The sequence below is a fragment of the Protopterus annectens genome, chromosome 6.part1 (genome assembly GCF_019279795.1).
Source record: "Protopterus annectens isolate FY-2018-M chromosome 6.part1, PAN1.0, whole genome shotgun sequence".
NCBI classification, from domain to species: domain Eukaryota; kingdom Metazoa; phylum Chordata; order Ceratodontiformes; family Protopteridae; genus Protopterus; species Protopterus annectens.
In genome coordinates this window covers 415,565,719-415,587,328 of record NC_056738.1, presented here as the reverse complement: position 1 = coordinate 415,587,328, position 21,610 = coordinate 415,565,719, and the positions used below count along the sequence as shown (strand labels likewise).

The window sequence follows — 21,610 nt, the reverse complement described above, 5'->3', positions numbered from 1 at the left end:
AGTGAACTTGTAGGGCAGGTAAACTCAGTGAAGATATTGGGGTGGGAAAGGTATACACACGCCCGCGTGTGTGTGTGTGTGTGTGTGTGTGTGTGTGTGTGTGTGTGTGTGTGTGTGTGTGTGTGTGTGTATATGTCTGTGCATGGCAGTCTGTATTTATAAATGTAGGAGAGGTACCTTTGATAATGCAATGCAAGCACTCTTGGGAGAACACTAGCGTGTTCAGGTTTGACAGCACTTGTGTTAAACTCAGAAATGTGTGAATTTGCTGATAATGAGATTTTCTTCATTATGGCCATACCTGTCTCTGAATCACATTTTTCTTGCCATTGCAATAACTTACCAACTCATGTTGGGTAATTAGCAGAAAAGTAAAGGATTTTTTTTAATCTTAGCCATTGATTTAAAAAAAATCTATTATTTTAGATAATGCACCAGTGGACTTTTAAACATGTAAATAACATGATTTTGCGTACTTTTTTATTGTGGGTAAAATAAAGAATAAAATAGGAAGGTATTATTTAGCATAGGAGCAGTAACAGACAGAAGTTATTACCTCTTTGAAGAGAGACGCTTGGCCCAAAGGACCTAGAATAAGGTCCATGCATTTTGAACTTTTGAAGTAACTCGGTACTCAAGTCATTTTTCTGCTGTTTTTAATATTTAGTGAAAAGTATATGATAATTTGACTAAGATATGAGAGAAGAAGGCTGAAATGACCCAAAAATGTGTTTTTGTGGTTCAGTTGAAAAGCAAAGAAGTTGAAAATGGGTAGCTTTAATGATTCTAACCAGGAGGGGAAAGAAATAGATACTGAACAACTGAAATAAGGCAGATAGTGAAAGATGCATGTTTGGGGTGAATAAAGATAGTTGAAATAATGACAGAATAAAAATGAGTGGAAGCATAAATGACATGATGTTTGAGTGAAAAACACAAAAAGAAAAATCTAGCAAAGCTAGATGTTCCCCTGTGTAATACCTTAAACCTCTTTTATTAGTGGCGACATGGGATATATGCAAATTACCCTTTAAGGATATCAGGTGTTTCAGCTAAATGGAAATTCTGAATGTCCATGACCCTAATGTTTATGGATATCAGTTGGGTATGACAACCATGTCTTTCCAAATGTTAGCCAAACATTCTACTTATGCTGTGCTGATGATGCTATAAGAAGGCAGAAACATGCATGTCCACAGCTAGTGGTGTTTGGCTTTATTGGCCTGAAATTGTCCATAAAGAGACTTAAAAGAAAAAGTCATGAACATTCAGAATTGCCATTTAGCTGAAACACCTGATATCCTTAAAGGGTAATTTGCATATATTCCATGTCGCCTCTAATACAAGAGGTTTAAGGTATCACACAGTGGAAAATCTAGCAAAGCTAGATTTTTCTTTTTGTGCTTTTTAACTGACTGCTTTTTCTGTGTGACCTTTTACTCATTGTTTTAGTATGGTGTTTGAGTGAGGAAAGATAATGAGATATTATGAAACAGTTGATTAAACGAGAAAAACTTGGCACAGAGTATTATATTGTTAAGTTATAGCATTACACAGAAGTTTGTAGCAGATTCCAAGACATGTCACCTGGCTAATTTAACTTGTTTCAAAAAAGTAATAGTCAAAAAGCATCAGAGCTACACTGGTGGCAGGTATCAATGCAAATGTCTACTAACACAATAAAGAGGAATGGAGGAAGTGTGTCTCCAGAAGAGCCAGTAAATATCCTTAATTTATGTAAAAACTACTTATGGAAGAAGAGCTTTAATTTTAATACAATTTTCTTTAAAAGCATACTATTTCATGTTTTAATGACTGTACATTCCCTCTGATTTCAGTATCAGAGACAGACAGACAGAAGCCCCAAAGCAAGAGCATAGAAAAGACCCTGACAAAGTACATACATGAGTATACAGAAACTGTATACAAATATCTCTTTTGTGAACGACTAGAAATATGTGGATCACCCTTGAAAATGCAATATTTCAGCACAATGGTTCAACAATGTGCAGTTGTATGTAATTCTTTTACATGCACTCAGCTCAAACAGCCAAACTTTCCTAAGTTCTTTAAGTGGAACATTAGGCTTATAAAAGTGCTGGGGGTGGGATTCAAAAGCAATTAGCACATAGAATTGCAAGAAATAGCATGGTGAGTCATGACTTGCAGTGGGGGACAATTTGGCGAAACAAGAAGAGCAAGTATATTACTCGAGATTTAGAGTGGCCTGCATGGTATACAGATTTCTGCATAACAGCACACAGATGGATGTCAACATGTTAATGTGAGAAATTGTGCATGCACATGATGGAAACACACATGGCAGAGTAATTCAGGGATTTATGAAGTTAGTACAATGAGCTGTGGCACACATCTGTTACAAACACCAAGAGTTTTGTGGTGCACGGGAGTTTCACTGACATTATGATGCAAGGAGTAGCACCAGCATTAGCAGATAGATAACATATTTGTCTGCAATGGAAGGGTTGTATATGCTGGTGACCACCTCTGGAGCCAGTGTTTGCTATGTCCATTGCATGTACTGGTGACCATCTGTGGAGCCAGTGTTTGCTATGTCCTTTGCATGTGCTGGTAACCATCTCTGGAGCCAGTGTTCACTTTGTCCTTTACATGTGCTGGTGACTATATCTGGAGTCAGTGTTTGCTATGTCCTTTGCATGTGCTGGTAACCATCTCTGGAGCCAGTGTTCACTATGTCCTTTGCATGTGCTGGTGACCATCTCTGGAGCCACTGTTCACTATGTTGTGTGTCATCATCCTTCACAATGCAGATGGGTGCAATAGTATCTGACATACCATCACTTCCACAACCAGGACATTGTCAACTGCTGACATGTAGACAGAGATAACATATGGGAGTTGTTAGATATGTGCTGCCCACATGTAGAATCAAGGGGGATGCATAGACTTACAATAATAGTGAATACAAAGGTTTGTATACCATTAACTAGACTTGTTATGGGGACTTTTCACTATCTAGCACAGAACAGATTATGAGTTCCGGTGTAATTAGAACAATTCCTACATTAGTTCTCTGAGATGATATTGGAAGAGCATGTGGAAGAGCATATATGATTTCCATAAACTACAGAGGAGAAAACCCCTACTGAGAGACATTCTAGAACAGCATCCATTTCTGTGAAGTCCTAGGGTCCACTGATTCATTCACATTATCATGAAGGCCTCATCTATTCCATATGGCATTTGTAATATCAACTGAAAGGATTCCACTCCATCAGCTGTTAGATAGAGTATTAGATATATAATACATGTACCATCCAGGCAGTTCCCATATTTTACACATACAGCCTCAGCGAGTGCTGAAGTGAAATCTAGTTGGCAGGTGCACATAGATGTAGGTAGCAGGCTATTCATAATGATGTCCATTTTTGTGTATTAAAAAGTGATGTAGGATATGTCTTGGAACTGTGGCTAATGGCCTCCATCTGAAGTCCCTAGATCGTGGCAGAGATGGCAAGCAACACTGCTCTGTCAGAGGCACAGAACATCTTTGAACATGTGCTCAGATTCCTGAAGGCACACTTCCATTGTTTGAATGCATCTTATATACTGTAATATGCACCTGATACCTGCAGAAAGTTATTTTATAGTGAGTGTCATGCTGCACAATATGGTAGTGTGCAAGCCACTACAATGAGGGAGCAATGCAGTACTGCATAAAAGACACGTAACAACAGGAGAGAAGGTGTCAGGAGGTGAGTCAAAGAGCTGAGCAATGAGTCATTGGTGGAATCAGATATAGTGGTACCCCATGCAAGCCAGAAGTGGGTGCACTATGTTACAGGACTAGCAAAGAGGTGGCATTTGGTCCACAACTGTGGGTTATGAAAGAAATTCATACACTAAAATGATACATGCATTAGCATAGCTGGGCTAAGGCTTACAGTCTGCTGGCTAGCAATGCAGTGCTTCACATATTACCTTACTCACACAGGAGAAAACCACCACTGTGGGGACATTCTAGAACAGCATCCATTTCCGTGAAGTCCTAGGGTCCATTGATTGCATTCACACTAATACCAAGGACTCACCTATTCCATATGACATTTGTAATATCAACTGAAAGGGTTTCCATTCCATCAGCTGTTAGGGAGGTGTGTAATTCACAGAGTATTAGATATATAATACATGTGCCATCCAGGCAGTTCCCATATTTCACACATGCAACCTCAGGGGAGAGCAAGGTACAGTCGTCATCATTTGCACAGTAACAGGTGACAGAAATACTATCATAGGTGTAAGGGTTAAGGAAAGTGGATGTGGCAAGCATACATGTGGGCACCAGACTGGAGGGAGCCAGAAATCCTATCCCCCAGTTTAGGGGTGTAGCTTCCATGTCATGCACATTGGCCAAGGGTACTGTGTGATCCCACAGTGTTGGCAATGAAGATATCCTATGAGAGGGACATGTAGCACTTTGTGAGTATACAAATGAAATTCTCTGTAACCTCCAATATGGAAAGGCAATACATGAATAGTGTCCATGAACCTAAGAATGGCCATGGCTAAGTTTTGCATTCAGTAAGATGGTGGACAGAATGGAGATGTGGACCCAGTGAGGCACCCTGTGATACAACTAGATGTGTGACAACCATGGGTCATGAGATTATCCATGCCTGGGGTGCAGGCAGCCATGGCCAGGGGTGACTGTAATGCAGTCTCTGGAACAATATGAGCCATCTGCTTAAGCCTAACTTGTAACCATACACCTCATATCTGGGTCTTTGCATGCCACAGTGGCCATTTCTATTATTCTTGTCAATGTAACAACAGAAGCAAAGTGGGCCATCACTGAACCAGCATGCATGTGTGCTGTGGGTTTTTATATGCCACATTACTCATTACACATTACTACAGGTCACCCTAGAGTCCCTGCATCCTCACACAAGTCATGCAGTGTGCTCATAATCTCTTCCATGCTAGTAATAGCAGCTGTCTGTGCATGGGTTTGTGACCTGCAAATCTGTTGATTTATGCCAAGTGTGGCACCTAGGTCAAGGAATGGCTTGTAGTCAGGTAGATGATGGCCTTCTGCTTGCCTCTCCCCTAGTGGCGGTGCATGCATTGTGTAGGCAGTGAGACCAGTTGGCATAATGGTTAAAGTCCTTGCTTCCTATGCACATGCCTGTTTGCATGTTCTCCATGTGTCTCTGTGGGGTTCTTCCCACCACCTAAAACATGCTGAGTGTTTCCATCATAAACTCACCAATGAATGGAGCTGTGGGCAGCAGAACAGACTCTGGATTCTGCCCTATAGGTGGAAGAGTTGTATAGACCAACCACTTTAGGCATCTAGTGTGGTGCTCAGTATTCCCAACCTAGGAGAACACAGAAAACAGACTACACGCCGTGGCAGGGCTAGCCACTCAAGGGTGTAAAAATATGGCTCTAGGTGATTCTTTCATGTTGACTAATGTCACCAAAAGGGATGAGTAGTTACCGGTGAGAAGTGGGTTGAGGGCCCGCCTACTCCAACTTACACCAGGGACCCATGCTAATGGTGGGAGGGGTGTATGTGTTGTATGTGTATTAGCCACTCTGTACCCACCAGTAAGCCCAGCTGTGGTTGAGTTCTAAGATTGTAGAATGGTGATTTCATTGTAGCTTGGCATTTGGTGGGAACATTTCTAATTGTAAAAGCTTAAATATCTGTGATCCAAGTAAAGAATCTGTCATTTGTTTAATTTTTATTCATTTAGCCTTCTTGATAGTCAAGCAATGATAGCTTTGCAAGTCAAGAGAGCATCTGCAAAAATGTCATACATATATTTTTTTATGGTTAATCTTTCAGTTTCAAATGTTATTGTTACATTTTAATGAGTAATTGATTAGTTTAGTTCCTAGTTATATCACTAGGATTTGAAACAGTAGTCTGTTTGACTGAATAGTTGGTGAGTAACTTCTCCTCCACTGCCTGTCTTACATTTTGTATGTACTTAGGAAAGCATGCTATTTCACAATATTTCTTTTTAGGAGGGTGAGGTTGGTATGTTTCCTTGCCAATAAATAGGTTAACTGTATCTTAATACTAATTTGCATTTTGGTTGGTGAGTCTCACCCTTAATTGTCATATGCCCCACAGAGATTAGAATGCGTAAGGTTTAATCAAGAGGTAACTGCTGCGAATGAGTTAGAAAAGACACAATACATATAAAGTCCAAGGTGAGAGAAGGTGGAACTTCTCGCTGTTTGGGTTGTTTGAGTATACATAGAAGGCTGGACAGCACCATCTTCTGTATAGTGTAGCATTTGCCGTTCTTGAAAGATTAATTATTGAGACGTTCGGGTAAGATGTACCTCTGCCTTATTTATATTTCATGGTTTCTTGATGATTATAAGCTTAAAATAGGTCACAGGTTATCAGCATTTATATCGATGCTTCATGGAGTAAAAAGCATGTTTTGTTTGTTTTTGTTTGTTTAAAGCTGGACTCTACGATGGAGGTGATGATTAATTCAGACTTTTATTCGCCCATTGCAGTGGGTTATATAAATATTTTGCTGTGGCCCTAATTGCCTAAGAAGGTACAAGGTCTATGTGATTTTGTTTGAGACAGGGGTGTCTGAATGCTTAATGTAAGTCTCAGACTTAAGAGTGCATTTGTTTATTGAGGTCATGGAAAGAATAGCAGATTTTTAATTTTGTTTCTTATAGAATCCAAGGCCGCTTAGGGCATTTGATGGTATTTCGTTTCAGTGGTCTTGGAAGGTTAATAGATAAATGGTTTCTACTTTAATAGTAGAATGTATTTAAAGTTCACCATGCAGCTATAACAGATACAGATGATAAGTGTAGCAAATGAATCAAATCAAATTAAATTAAATCAAATCAAATTAAATCAGTATATAATGATGTTAAGGTGACTTTAGAAAGGTAAGAAGTGCAAATGATATAGAGGAGGGTACTTATGAAGGCCACTGGGGGTACAAATGAGTAATCGTTTCTGCAAATAGTTATCAGGGAAGATGACAGACCAGACACTGGTTTGTCTAAAAGCTGGTAGAGAAACTTCTGGATATCTGAGCAGAAGCATCAAGTGTAGGTTATGAGGATTTAGAGATGGGGATAATATTGCTATTGTAAGTATAGAAGTTACATTTTCTTTCCATGACCAGGCTTTAATTCTAAGCCCCTATAGAGTGCCAAAGGTAAAACTATGCCAGTTCTGTCCCTTTATGAATAGACATTTAGTTTTTTTCATATGAACACATATTAGGGTTTTATCAGTTATTGATCATCCTTTTCAGTCTCTTGATTACCTGCTTTGTGCTTGCCTTACCTGCTCACATCTAGAATTGCAGGTTTTTCTTCACATTGTAGGGTCGCCTTTTGATTATTCAACTACTCACTGTATATGAACTAGACGACTAAGTTTAGTGTTAAGAGATAATGCAGTACTAATGGCTGTAGATTTCAGACATTTTCCATACAAATTTGTAAACATGTAGTTAAGGTGAAACAGATAGCTTGCACACACCTTTTGTATTAACGGCTGCTCCTCCCCTGGTTTATTGTATATGACAATATTCTATAAACTCTGAACTTGCATATGACAATGTTCTACAAACTCAGAATTTCCACTAATGATCATACAAATTTCTGGTCATGTACCAGCCATCCAAGATGTGAAAGAAGAAGAAAGTAGTAGGTATCCCTTCAACCCACCCCTCCTACAAGCATAACCTTACATCTGCTATTTTAGGCCAAATGACACAGGGTTCTAAAACTAATAGTCAGTCAGTCAAATTCATGACATACTTTGCCACCCTGGTGACATTTTTTGCTGCAGTATGATTCTGGAATTTTTTGTTTTTTTTTCAGAAAGTGCCTATTGCAAGCTAACTCATAGGCTTTGTAGTACTTAAAAGGCTCAAAGTAAAGAAACTCACAATACTGAGACTTTCTTTATTAACAACACTTGCTAAATCCTTTTTTTTTTTGTGGGACATTAGGTTTGGACGGAAGGCAGTTATGCTGGGGTGCTGCTTGCAGATAGCTGTTACAGGAACGTGTGCAGCTTTGTCTCCCAATTTCACTGCTTACTGCATGTTCCGCTTCCTATTAGGAATGGCTGCTTCTGGTATTTTACTCAGTGCAACATCTATTGGTAAGTATACACTAAAATACAAACCAAGTAAGAAAATGGCTGCTGTCAGTAATTAAGAACCAGCAATGCTTTATATTTATGATCTTTCTAAACAAAAAAATCTCTCCAAGTAAATATGTATCAGTAATACAGCACTAAACTAAAATCATACTCTATCATCAACTTACATCATACTATTTTTTGTTAAGATTATTATTGCAAAATGGTATCAGTACAATTGTTCCTCTTGCAGAATTATAACATTAATAATGTTTCCAGAAGACCTGATAACAGTATCACCACATAAATATAATAATAAGCCTTATCATCAACAGTTATATTCTTCTGAAATTTGTTTGATATTTTAATTACTACTTAACATTTTTTATGCTAAGTAATAAACTGCTTCTTTTTAAAAGTAACCTGTAAAGTTGGTCTGCTTAAAAACAGTTTTAGTAATTAGAGTTATATTTCAACAGACAATAAAAGACATGGTGGATTTGTAAGGAAGAGTTAAGTTAAGAATATTAAATTAGCAGTATCCAAATTAAACCTTAAAATGCTAAGGTTAAGTAACTTACTTCATGTTCATTTGAACAGAAGAGCATGAAAGATATTGTGGTTTAAAGTTAGGAGTTTGTTTCAGTCTCACTGTGAAAGCCCAATTGTTTTTTTTTTTGTGGGATGTGACTGCTGGGTTATGTTCACATGTGCTATGTGAGATGTGACTGCTGGGTTATGTTCACATGTAGCCCCTAAATGCTGCATAGTTCTCAACTGTCCAGATTTTTGCCTCATATTTTTCATCTGTTCTTAATAAAATTTGTGGTTTTCTGACAAATCCATCATGAAATAATGCCATACATGAAAATGCATGTTAACACAAATCCTATTATTCTAGCAACTGTTGAAGTTTGTAAGAGCAATATTTAAAATCTGCCCCTATTTTGGGGTGTTTATTGCCCCATTATTTTAAGCTTTGGACAGTTTTTTTTTTGTAAGAGGTTGACAGGTAAGTCTATATATCTGAATTAGCTCTCCTCTTAAATATATGTATGAGACATTGTACAAGTTCAGATATTTTAGTCTTTCATAATAACATAAATTTTCACATCCATGGAAGCTCTTGGTTTATTTCTGCTGTACTCTTTCCAGTTTACTCATGCTTGTTTTCTTATAAAGTTTTCATACTGTCATTCCATACTCAAGTTTAGGTCTAACGTAACAAACAAACAATGGCTTCATCATTTCTAATTTTCTAGACTTTATAAATCTTTTATACAACCTATAGTTCTATAAATATCATTAACCAATTGGTTGATATGTTTGGAAAAACTCATTTGGATATACTCATATAAACAGATCCTTTAATGAAGCTACAATTTCAATTAGTGTGTGCTGTATTAAGTATTCACCTTTCAATACATGTCTCCCAAATCTCATATGCTTAGTTTTTGATGTACTTATCAGCATATTACTCTCCAGTGCCCAAATGCTCAGTTTTGTCAAGTTCTTTTGCAGACATGCCCTATTTGTAACACATGTAATCAGTTTCCCCATTTTCATATCATCTGCATACAGACTGTAGAACACCTCAGATGAAAAAGATAGATTGATAGATCTGAAAGATACAACCCAAACAAGTATGGGCCTAGGATAGAACCCTGTGGGTCACCCTGACTGTAACCTTGAATTTCATCTGTCCAATTAGTGTATGATACTTGTCATGTTCCATTTGTAAGGCATGCAGCTATCCATCTTTTCAAGAGTACCTCAATACCTAGTTGGTCTAATTTATCAATCAGTGTATTGTGTAATACAATATCAAATACTGAAGTTAAATCTATGTAAATTACATCACAACACAATGTTTCATTCATAACTGTTATTAAATTGTTACAGAGCATCAGGTTACAGGTGTCAGATCTATTTTCAGCATATACATGCCAATATATGGTTTCAAGTCCCAACCTCTCCAATTTTGACAATAATTTATCCAATATAACCCTCTCCATTATTTTTTCACAACGTGAAAGTAAAATTATGGGTCCCTTTCATTTAAAGTCAGGTTTAACAAGTGCATGTCTCAAATCATGAGAAATTTCTCCATATTTTTACAAACTAGTTAATAACAGATATAATAGCACTGTAAGTTCATGTCAAAGTGTTCTCAGGTTACTATTACTAATTCTGTCCCCTCCCTGTGGTTTGTTTGGATCCAGTTTGGTAGTTCTTTTTCAATATTTCAGTATCTGAGGTTACTTGGATGTCATCAGTACAACTTATCACCCTTTTTGGGGACCCACACTGTTTTACGTAATATTTTGTAAATATATCTATAATCTGTTATGTACAAGAAAGCTTATCAATTTGCATGTTTTTACTCCTACCATATCTTATGTATCTATAAAATAGTTTTCTATTATGCTCAAAATTGCTTAAAATTTTTCCTGCTCGACTCATACTATGTTTAACTTGTCTGTCCAGCTTTCTTTATTTCAGTTCTCAAAGACATAGTTCAACCTCTTTTCCATTTCTTATATATTTTTGTCTGTAACCTTAATGAAGTATCTTATTCTTATGGAACCATATCTTCTTGATATTGTATGGCTTATTTTTTTTTTGCATTCAAACAAATTCTCTTTCAAAACTTTCCATACTGCTTCTACAGTTTTTTTCATTGAATGCATCTCTCCAATTAGTTTTACATAGTGACTGTTTTGCTTCCATATAATCTGTTATTAATCTTCTGTGCATTGGTTTAGATGTCAGTTTGGCAGAGTTATATAGCAAGAAATGATACTTTATAACCCCATAATTACTGCACATACGGTGGTAAAACTCGACATGAAATAACAGTAATTCCTTTAGGAACAATAACAACGTCTTGTTTGTTCTGCTCCCTGGTAGGCTTCTTTACAATCTGAAACAATTGTTGTTTCTGAACATGCATTGTAAATAATTTCCTTACTAATATTGTTGAATTAAATTTAAGTCCCTAACCACTATTATTCTTTCCTCCTGTGTTTCATGCAAAAAAGTCTGTGAATTCCTTTAGGTCATCAGCACTTGACTTTGGTGGTCTATCCAGTCCAACAAATGCTATATTTTCCAGGATTGTCTTTAATGTCACAGTTATACAATCTACTGTGTTGGTGTTATCATTGAACATATAAAAATCACAGGTCTCATAACAATCTTTAATCTCTATCATAACACCTCCACCTAATTTTTGTTAGAATGTCTAGTACAGTAAAAACATTTATACCATAATGGTCCTGTTTTCCAGTCCCTGTTCTTCAACAATGTTTCGCAAACAACAACATCGATCTTATGGAATGTAAAATTTTCCAATTAAAAAAAACTTTATTATTGATGCTTCTAGAATTAAGAACCATCAGTTATGCATCAAATGTTGCTATCTGTGAACTGCAAAATTTTTGAACTGGCAAAAATCCTGCCTTCTGTTTGTCAAATGTTGCAAAATATCTGCGCAAAAATTCTCTTCCCTGATCTTGAGAAATGAATACCCTCCTGTCTAAACATGTTTGTCCCGGTCCCCTTCAATAAACACACATCACACAGAGTGACATTTGACAACCTTTATTAAAACTTCCATAACCTAGCACTAGTCATAGTATAGTTGATTCTAAATACAGCATAAACATCCTTGTAATGTTAATCAGGACAGCGAACCTGCTCATCCTGCCCCAGTAAGCAGCGTCCATACCTTTGCTCGCTTACTTTACTTATAAACATCCTTGTAATGTTCATCAGGGCAGCATACCTGCTCATCCTGCTCCAGTAAGCAGTGTCCATACCTTTGCTCACTTACTTTACTTATGAAGCAGCGTCCAAGACTCACTTCACATCCCATTTATTGAATTAACCATCCTTTACTTCTGAAGCAGCATCCCATCTCACTTTATAAACCATTCATTGAATTATCTTCCAACCAAATAAGCAGCATCCTTACCTCCGCTCGCTTACCTATTCAGCAAATTTCCTCCAGCTGTTCATTTCCTTTCCCCAAATTCTTGAAATGAACCTCCAGACACCAGAGGGGGAACAGAAGAGGGCAAGCCTGTCCCTTTTCTCTGCCAACTAGCCTGACCAGGCTGTTCCCCCTCCCACCTACCAAGATTTTCTAACCAACTACCCCCATAAAAGAGGGGGTTAAGCCAAACATCATTCGGAGTACCCATTTCTAAACCAAATCCAATCCCTGTCATCAACCCCAAAACCCTAACATACCAGTACTGAAATGTGTCTTGATGAACCTAAATAAAGAAGCATCACCTGTGACCCCCTTGTACCACACCAGAACATCCACTCCAACTGAATACCTTTCTTTTCACTCCGCTTTCGTAAAGCAACAGACCAGTGCTCCCTCTGTTAACTGCGCTCTGTGACCACATTTCACCACTCTGGTAACCAGGACCTGTTCTACAACTGATATAGTCAACAGCAGAAACAACCACCCTGCTGATTCCATCACCTCTACACTACTTCCTTCAGGCCCCAAGTACTGCTACCTGCAAAAGAAAGAACAATGTAAATTCTCTGCATATACCAATCAAACTTTCTTAATAATATTAAGCAATGTTGAAGCATGCCCCGGACCTAAGCTGCGCCTGCTAAATTGCCCTACCTCCCCCACCTCAACCTAACACTACCTTAATTACCCTACCAACTATACCACATGATTACTGAAACCCCTGTTAACAGGGGCAATTTGTATCATAGATGCCATTTACAGTATAAGAAAACCAATATTAATATCCTGTCTTGACATATCAAGCTATACCATTAACGTAAGTACAACAGCAACTTATGTGAACTGTAATAGTCCCCAATTCCCCCAACCAAACTAAATGACCTGAAATGTGCACATAGCCACAAAAACTCCCAGCTACGGAAAGCCACCATCTTTCCCATCTCACCCGGACTCCAAGTGCACTAGCCTAGACATCAAAATATATGTAATCACTAACCGCCACCCCTTGCCCATTGTTTATTGCTATAATTATACCCATCACTCCCCTGATTGGTATATTCCCATGGTAACATGCCTACTTGCCCCAATACTCTGAAGACCCCCACTCCGATGCCAATCCATTGCCCACCCCTGTAATGACAACCGATCCCCTTTACTCTACCATCGATTGATCCATTAACTGCTGCCACTCTGCACCTCTGCCACCTGTGACCCCATTGCAATCTGAAAAACAAAGTAAAACAAAACAAAAAAGGCAAACAGCAATGCCAAGCAGTCCGTTTAGTTGTTAAAAATCCATTTAATGAGCGCTTTCGAAGGAGTCAGTGCCCCAACTTCTTCAGACAAAGCAAGACATTAAATTTACATCCTTATATACTTATACATTAAATTAAATTATTCCATTATTCAATCAATCCTTCCCTAGTTACTTCCTAGTTACTATCACCACCATCTTGACTTAACCACATTTAAAGGCACATGCCATAATATATATTAGTGCCTACTTCCAAACACATATATAAACATTTCATAAAGCCATTTTATCTAGAATACAGTTAAACATCATTATTAAAATACAAATATATACTTAAAAACCAAAAAGATGACACCCAAAGCAGACAGCAACCAAAATGTTATGCAAACTTATAAGGCTGAATTCAACTACAATATTGGATACCATACATATATAGATATATAACAAGAGGATATGTCCCAATTCATAAAAAAATCTTAATTATTATTCATATATATGTATCAGTATAAAATATGCATGATGTACTAATATAATTTAACTCCTTTGCTTCCCTACCTAATGAGTGATTTCAGTTTTAAAATACTTTTAATTGATGCATATTCGTTAAGGCCTGGTGGAATGTGGGCTGACGTGCGAATTTACCACATTAACTCACTCTCTTCAAGCCTAAGTTGCCAGGGCCCACCCCTTATTTCACATTCCCCCTGATGTATTACAGTATATTGGAACCTGTGATTAGGGTTGTCTACAATGTGTTTGGCTAGTGCGTTAGCAGTCTCCCTCCTACTAATACAATATCGGTGCTCATAAATCCTTTGTTTTATTTTTCTTTCCATCTTACCAATATAGTACGATGGGCATGCCTCACAGCACGCCACATATACGACCTCTTTTGATTCCCAATTAAATTTACCATTGATTGCATAGGTCTTGTCCCTTATAGTTACTTTATTCCCCGTTCCAATGAACTTGCATTGTTGGCAAGCTCCACATTTCCCCACACCAGTACTAGTCTTGTTTTGTTTCTTTTTCTTTTCAAGTAAACATTTCAGGTTAGACCCCTTCTGCATGTAAATCTAGGATTATCACCTAGGACCTTATTCAGACCTGAAAAACAAAGAAAACTAGCTCCTCTTGACACACAAGATATGACCATCTTACTCACTGTCAAGACCTACCTCCATGCCCCTAACTAATTGTAACTACCTCCTCATGCACAATGGAACTGCCTTACTATGCTCCCACACCTGTCAAATAACAAACTACCATCAAAATTGCCTTCCAGCGACCACCACTGAAGCTAGGCCCGCAACCTCAGCACTTCCCTCAATATTAACAATGTACCATCCCTAGCCAACTGCCCTGAGTGCCATCCCCTTAAATTCCTAGATACAACACCATAGATACCTGCACCAACATAACCCTAACCACAACAATCCCACTGGGACATCAACTGCACAGCCTCCATCTCCTTTCACCCACTGGCTTCCAGTCAGGAACTGATGCCCACTCTGCACTTCCCCACCTGCAAAAGAAAGAAACTGTTAATTCTCAGCGCACACGTAACCAAAACATCTTAATCAATCCACTTCCTTTAGGTCACTGAGTGCTGCACACTCTGCAATCTCCATCTGTAACCCCATGGTGCACCACTCTAGCAACCAGGTCATCCACTGCAACCATCTCCATCACCTTTCGGGTCTGCTTCCTTAGGTCACTAACCAATGCCCATTCCACATTTCCCACCTGCAAAAGAAAGGGAAAACTGTCTTTAGCACAAAGCTGTGAACAAAGGTATACCAAGTAAGCTACATTTCCAGAAGTAACAACAGTCTATGACTCTTATTGCCATTATGCCTCAATTGTAATTCACCACCTTTCCTTCAACGGTCACCAGCTCTCCAGAGATCAAGAAGGAACAGTAAAATACACACAAGTTATTCCTCTGAAGTCTGCGCTCCCCAAAAAGGAATAATGCATCTTATTTTTATAAAGATGACATATCTAATGGAGACAAACTTCCTCTCCTAAATAAATCCACTCAGAACTATCAAACATCAATTAAGCTTACAGAAATAGTAAACACCGTGAAGTAATGAATAAATAAAACCCTTGCCCTCCCCTTCGAATTTTAGTTTAATAACACTATTGCTCTTAGCCACCATGAAGAAAATGACACTGTTATTTATTGTACTTGAAGGACCATTCATTCAGTGTGTGCTAAGGTGCCATATAGCAGTGGCTATCAAACTTGAATCAAGAGCATGTACGCATAGCTCTCAACCTTCCATCCCCAAAATGAGGAACCCATGCCCTCATTATGTGGAACAAATGGGCAAAATGTGGAACATATAACAGCTTACTAACAGCTTCAACTAAGAAGACCATAGGGTCACCAAAATATGCTGGCTTTAGTTATACCAAAGATCTTTTAATGAATTAATATGATTCAGTTCTATTTATCTGGGTTATCAGTTAAAAAAAAAAATTCTCTGAATGTGTGACAGACCCTTTCAATGTGGAACCAACCCCCACAACTTTAGGAACAGGAACCTTTTAAGACTCAAAATGAGGTGCATTCCTCGTAATGAGGTACACTGGAGAGGTATGCCCATTCCAGAAACCACATTCTCACATTAATCCAGTGGCATCCAAACCCCAAATCTTATGAAGAATGGACCAAATCTGACACAGAGGGTTACACAGCAACCCCCAACTGGCTCCTTGTTCAAAGCCTGACCTTGCTTCCTCCTACCTACAGCAAACCTCACCTCCAACCTCATCCCCCCACTGTTAGTATAGCAGTGTTCGTTTTGGCAATGCTTACTACCTACTTTGTTATTTAGCAACTTCAATCCCCAAATCAATCCAGCGAATTGCCAGAAGACCACCAACTTTAGGTGAAGCACCACACATTTAGCCCAGAGGTCAATCACATCATAGCTCTCCTAGTAAAAGCTGTAACGCCATAAGTGGGCCTTTTGTTGTTGCTGCGGAACATATTTGCCATCCAAAGTACACCTAATGCACATATAGTTCCAAACATGCACACATATGGAGAGAGGCAGAAAAGACAATCTCTCCCTCATACAGCAATTCGGGAGCCTGGATGAACTCGCACCAGTGCTCATGAAGAAGCACAATTACTGCCACTTTCTCACCTATAGCTTACAAGCAAACTCTCAACTGTCCTGAGATGAACTCACACCCATGCTCATTCACCTTTTTCTCTCACCTAGAAACTACAGTGTATGCAAAAAAAAAACCTCTCTTGCTAATCCATACAAAAACCAAACAAGCCATTGTAATTGTGCTGCAGTTACTCTTCCTTGAGGAGTGAGCTGCCATAGTGTTGGATCCATTTACCACTGCTGTGGTCAAATAAATAAGCGACCTGCTCTCAGTATAAGCCTATATAATTAGCTATGCTTTACGGACATGCAGGCAGATGTTTGGCAAATAAAAAACTGAAGACCTCAACCACCGTGTAAGTAAGCAGAAGCACCAGCACTGGAACGTTGAAGTTTCTTAAAAAATTTATTCCAAACGAACAATTAGACTGAGCGCTTTCACCAGCAACCTGGTTTCTTCAGAGTCATAGAACACAAGTAAAAACACAGCCTTTAAATACCCACTGCCCTATCTCATCAACATTGACATAATTAATTAATTAACTAACAACATCAATTTAAATTGAATCAAATTAATGAAAAGCATTAAAATACTACACTCTCTAAAATACCACCTCGTGTTATACACAAATAAATAGTTGGTTTACAGGTTATAACCAATGAGCAAGCAACAAAAACATTCTTATCTAAAGTTGTTAACCTTTCCTAACTTATACTATATAACAAACCTTACATCTTAAACTTCTACTACACACATAAATGCAGCAACACAACAAGACAAAGTTATACATATATACTGCTGAACATCTATATGTTGTCATACCCAGTGTACAGTAAATTCATACCTATAAATAATACAATACAATCTGTAATTCATAATTAATAAAAATTATTTAAAAAAAACAAATTCATTACATAACTAATACAATCACCTGAAAAGTGTTTGTATATATAAAAATGAATGGTGTAAAAAAATTGTAGAATTTCAAATGTAACATTACAATAATGAAATTAAACCATATAAGCTCTATGTATCAATTGAGGTTTTAATGAAATATATATAGATGTTTGGCAAATAACTCACTGTTAGCAGGATGTCTAAATAGTTCAGTTATCCACTTGTTTGTTTGGTCTATGACTGTGCGTGCAGTGTTTAAAAGGGGGTATGAATACAGAAAGAGAACTTTGTGCTTACCGAAATAAAATTATCTTGTACTTTGTGTAAACCTCTGTTTATTTCTACCGACCAGCCTTTAATGACTTGGATTCTTACTACAGCTCACCAATGATTACCTTTAATTTAAAAACAATTGTTTCTGCTAATTTAATCTGAAGACAGGACCCTGCTCTGGTACCACCCTACTCCTCGACAGTTAGGCCCACCATGGGCATGCGCAAAACGGGCCATCACTCGTACATACCAAAAAGCACACAAAAAGAAAAACAAACCTTGAAACAGCATTAATGGTCCCGCACCCATAGTCATTCATCACCGGAACTGCCGAAAACAACCGCCCTATTCCTCCCACTCAAAACTGCTAATGGAAGCATATCCCAGCAACTTCCTTGCTTTATTTATTTTTATTTGCTTCTTTATGCTCTGAAACCTCAGATTGCTGAGTATTTGTATACATAATTCTAAATTTGTCACTGATATCTTGTTCAACAGGGGCTGAGTGATCTTTACTGACAATAGACACTCCCTTTCCAAAATGTGTCCTATTTGCTCTTTGCAGATGGGAAAACTTCAGGCTAGAGGTAAGGATGCTAAAACACATTAAAGAATGGTAGTTGGAGTTTTAGTGAAATATAGGTATGACAGAAATTTTGTAATGCATAGGTTAGCATAGGTAAAAGATGCTGCTTGGGAATGGGGGAGCTGAAGAAATCCTCTTCTAGTTCTTATTGTAAACACAGTCAAGACTTGTGATGCAATCTATATCTATAAATCAAAGATTATAAGAACTTTATTGAGAAAGTTAGAGCCCTTCTATAAGTGGCAAAACCAATGAGTTTTTCCCAAACTTGGACTGAATAGCAGTGTTCATACAAGGCAATATGTCATACCTAATACTTGTGAAAACTACAAGAAAAACCTAGCCAAGCTAGAGTTTTCACTGTGTGACACCTTAAACCTCCTGTAATAGAAGCCCATGGGAAACATGGAACTAATGATATAATTCCTGCATCTAAAAAAATAAATACATAAATAAATAATAAAAAAAGTAATGCAAGTTATTAACCATGAGTTCTTTATTAAATTCACACTTAGAACTTTCAAGTGTTAACATTTAACTGAGTCTTCATCAGACTAAGGGCATAATTAAAATACAATGTTTAAATAACTGTATTAAAAAGTAAAATGCTATAAAAACAGCCAGTCACTGCAAACAGTTACAGGTATGCATTGTGATGAAGTATAAAACATTATATTTAAAACAATTAATGTGAAAGCAGAAAATTTAGTGCATATGTGATCTTGTCTTTAAGACATTTGTTTGTAACACAGAAGTATGTCTAATTCTACATGTGTAGTTATGTTCACACAAATAGGTGTGACGTTTTCCTGTTGGTTTTCTAACATAGGAGACATTCCACTCAGAACAACTAGCAACACAAACCACCCTTTCCAATAGAAAAGACAGGTTGCTTAATTGCAGTCTTTCTTATTGCACTGCAAAACTAAGGTGAATTTCCAATACATCTGTAGTAGCTGCAGACCTCATATTTAAAAATACCTTCTCTCTTAATTACAGTGTAGTTAATATGAGAGCTCTCAAACAAATATTTTAAACTGCTATCTCTCTAAAAAATAACCCTTCACCGTTTTTTTTCCTCAAGAGTGCCTGGGTTGCAAGTCATTTAAAATAATATACTGAGGGAAACATTCATAGCCTTGCCCTTCATTTATGCATAGTGGTGTTCTGCAAATATCATTGCTACTTGGCTATGCAAATGCAGTCTGCATATGTGATCCACACCAAGTAAGTAAACACAGATGTGTTTTGGCAAACATGCCTCCTTCTTGCAAAAGTGTAATGCAATTAACACATCAGCTTTAGGGGAGAGTTACTATGAGGATAAGATGCCTTAGACATTCACGTATTACTCTCTGATTCATAGAGATAAATGTAAAAGGGCCTCGTTTGCATGCAAAACATGTAAAAGACCTGTTATGCAGATATTCTTTAACAGCACCATGGATAAGTGTTATTATGTTGTAAGTTAATTGGGAAACCATGGACTTCAAAATATTGGAAAGTATCATGATACAGCTCATAATGAGGTAAAAATAATTTATTTTGATGTCATTTTAGTGCTTGTGCATACATGAGCAAACTGCTGAAGTGATTGTTGGGGGAAATATCTTGTACTGATGTCATTTACCTGCTAGTGCATACATGAACTACTGAAAGGATCGTTTTGGGAAATAACTTGTATTGATGTAACTTAAGTGGTTCTACATACATGGGTCTGGGATTGCAAAGTAGCTACAAGACACGCAGCAACTCTTATTACAAAGGACATGTGTGCAGCTCAGGGGTTTGACTATGATCGCAAGAACACTTCATTAGCACATGCTGTTTTACGCAAATCTCATTTGCATTTCATTATACTTAATTTGATTACACTAAATCACGGGCAGCACACTTTAACATAAATGGCCTCTATGACTCGACAGCTGGCTACGCTCACTCACAGACTTTGCGGATACTCCTGACATGTTTACATAATGACTATGAATAGAGGTCTTACTCCCCCTAGAATTTAAAGAAAACAGTGATGGAATGTGTAGAGCCGTGTTCTTTTACCACATACTTAAAAGAAAGAAATTGTTTCCAGTTCAGACAATTTCTTCGTGTACCATTCATTCACATTTTTAACTGTTTCTTTGAAAATAGAACCAGCCATGATTAATGGATAAGTCATAGACTGAAACACGTAGAGTGTCAGTTTCTTGAAAAAAAATCATGTCATCATCTGCAGTTAGCCTACAATGACTCTTCACAAAGTTCTTAAGAAATGTAGGGGCATACAGCTATAATGACATAATAAATTACTAGTTATATTTTTATAACTGATTGTTGTCTTAATCCTACACATACTGAGATCATTACAAATGTTTAGATCTAATAAGGCAATAGAAGAAGCGTCATAGTTGTGGGTAAACCTCAAGAAATTAGTTGTCAAATTCAACAAACAAAATCTCCTGGTAGTTCTTAAGTGCCACCCATACCAAAAAATGTGTCCTCGATAAAGCTGCTGTTATTGCTTTAACAAGAACAAAACAAAAACATCTTTAAAGAAATTGCCCTGCAAGTATGACATTACTATATGGGGAAAACCAGGTACTTTTTCATAGAGGTGTAGCCAGGATTTTCAGATTTGTACTCACAGCTTCCATCTGCTACCCCCCCCACACACACACACACACACACACACACACACACACACACACACACACACACACACACACACACACACACACACACACACACACACAAGCCACACCCATGTCAACATGTCAGTCTCTGCCAAAACCCCTTCACATTGCTGCTCTCATCTTCCCCTGGCAAATATACACCAGGATGCTAATCATTTATATAATGAAAAAAACAAAAATGTGCATTTCAGTACAAGTGTAGATTCCCATTTACATTATGGTTGAACTTACAACAGTGGAACTGTACCCCGATGACTACTCGTGAGGACATTTTAACTCAGCATTGCACAGCCTCCAGACAGCAAGCATATAAGTGGTCATGTGACTGAATTTGTGTAGTAGTGTTGATATGTGAGAAGCTAAGGTGTGGCCCCAAAACAACACATTCGTACCATAAACTTATACCAGGCAAAGACGAACACCAGCACTTTACCCAAGTACTCAAAAGTATGAGCAAACATCACAGAGCTAAACCAGACAACTGACCATTAAAGGTCATACGCAAAACAAACGCCAATCTCCCACAGGTACACATAGCTTGTCCTATAAATCATGACAAATATAATTACCAGTGACAGAAAGCTGCACCCAATGCTCAGTGAGACATAAAAATGCTGAATATAGCAGTACAACCTGAGCAAAATTGTTTATTTTG

At 37.7% G+C, this 21,610-nt stretch overlaps 1 protein-coding gene across 1 annotated transcript in view; it reads left to right on the top strand.

Moving 5' to 3' along the window:
* Positions 1 to 21,610, top strand: part of LOC122805305 (solute carrier family 22 member 6-A-like) — a 404,358-nt gene that overhangs the window by 108,790 nt on the left and 273,958 nt on the right. Inside the window, exon 3 of the mRNA XM_044075393.1 lies at positions 7,995 to 8,149. Coding sequence (XP_043931328.1) covers positions 7,995 to 8,149 — 155 coding nt within the window. The remainder of the gene's footprint in view (positions 1 to 7,994; positions 8,150 to 21,610) is intronic.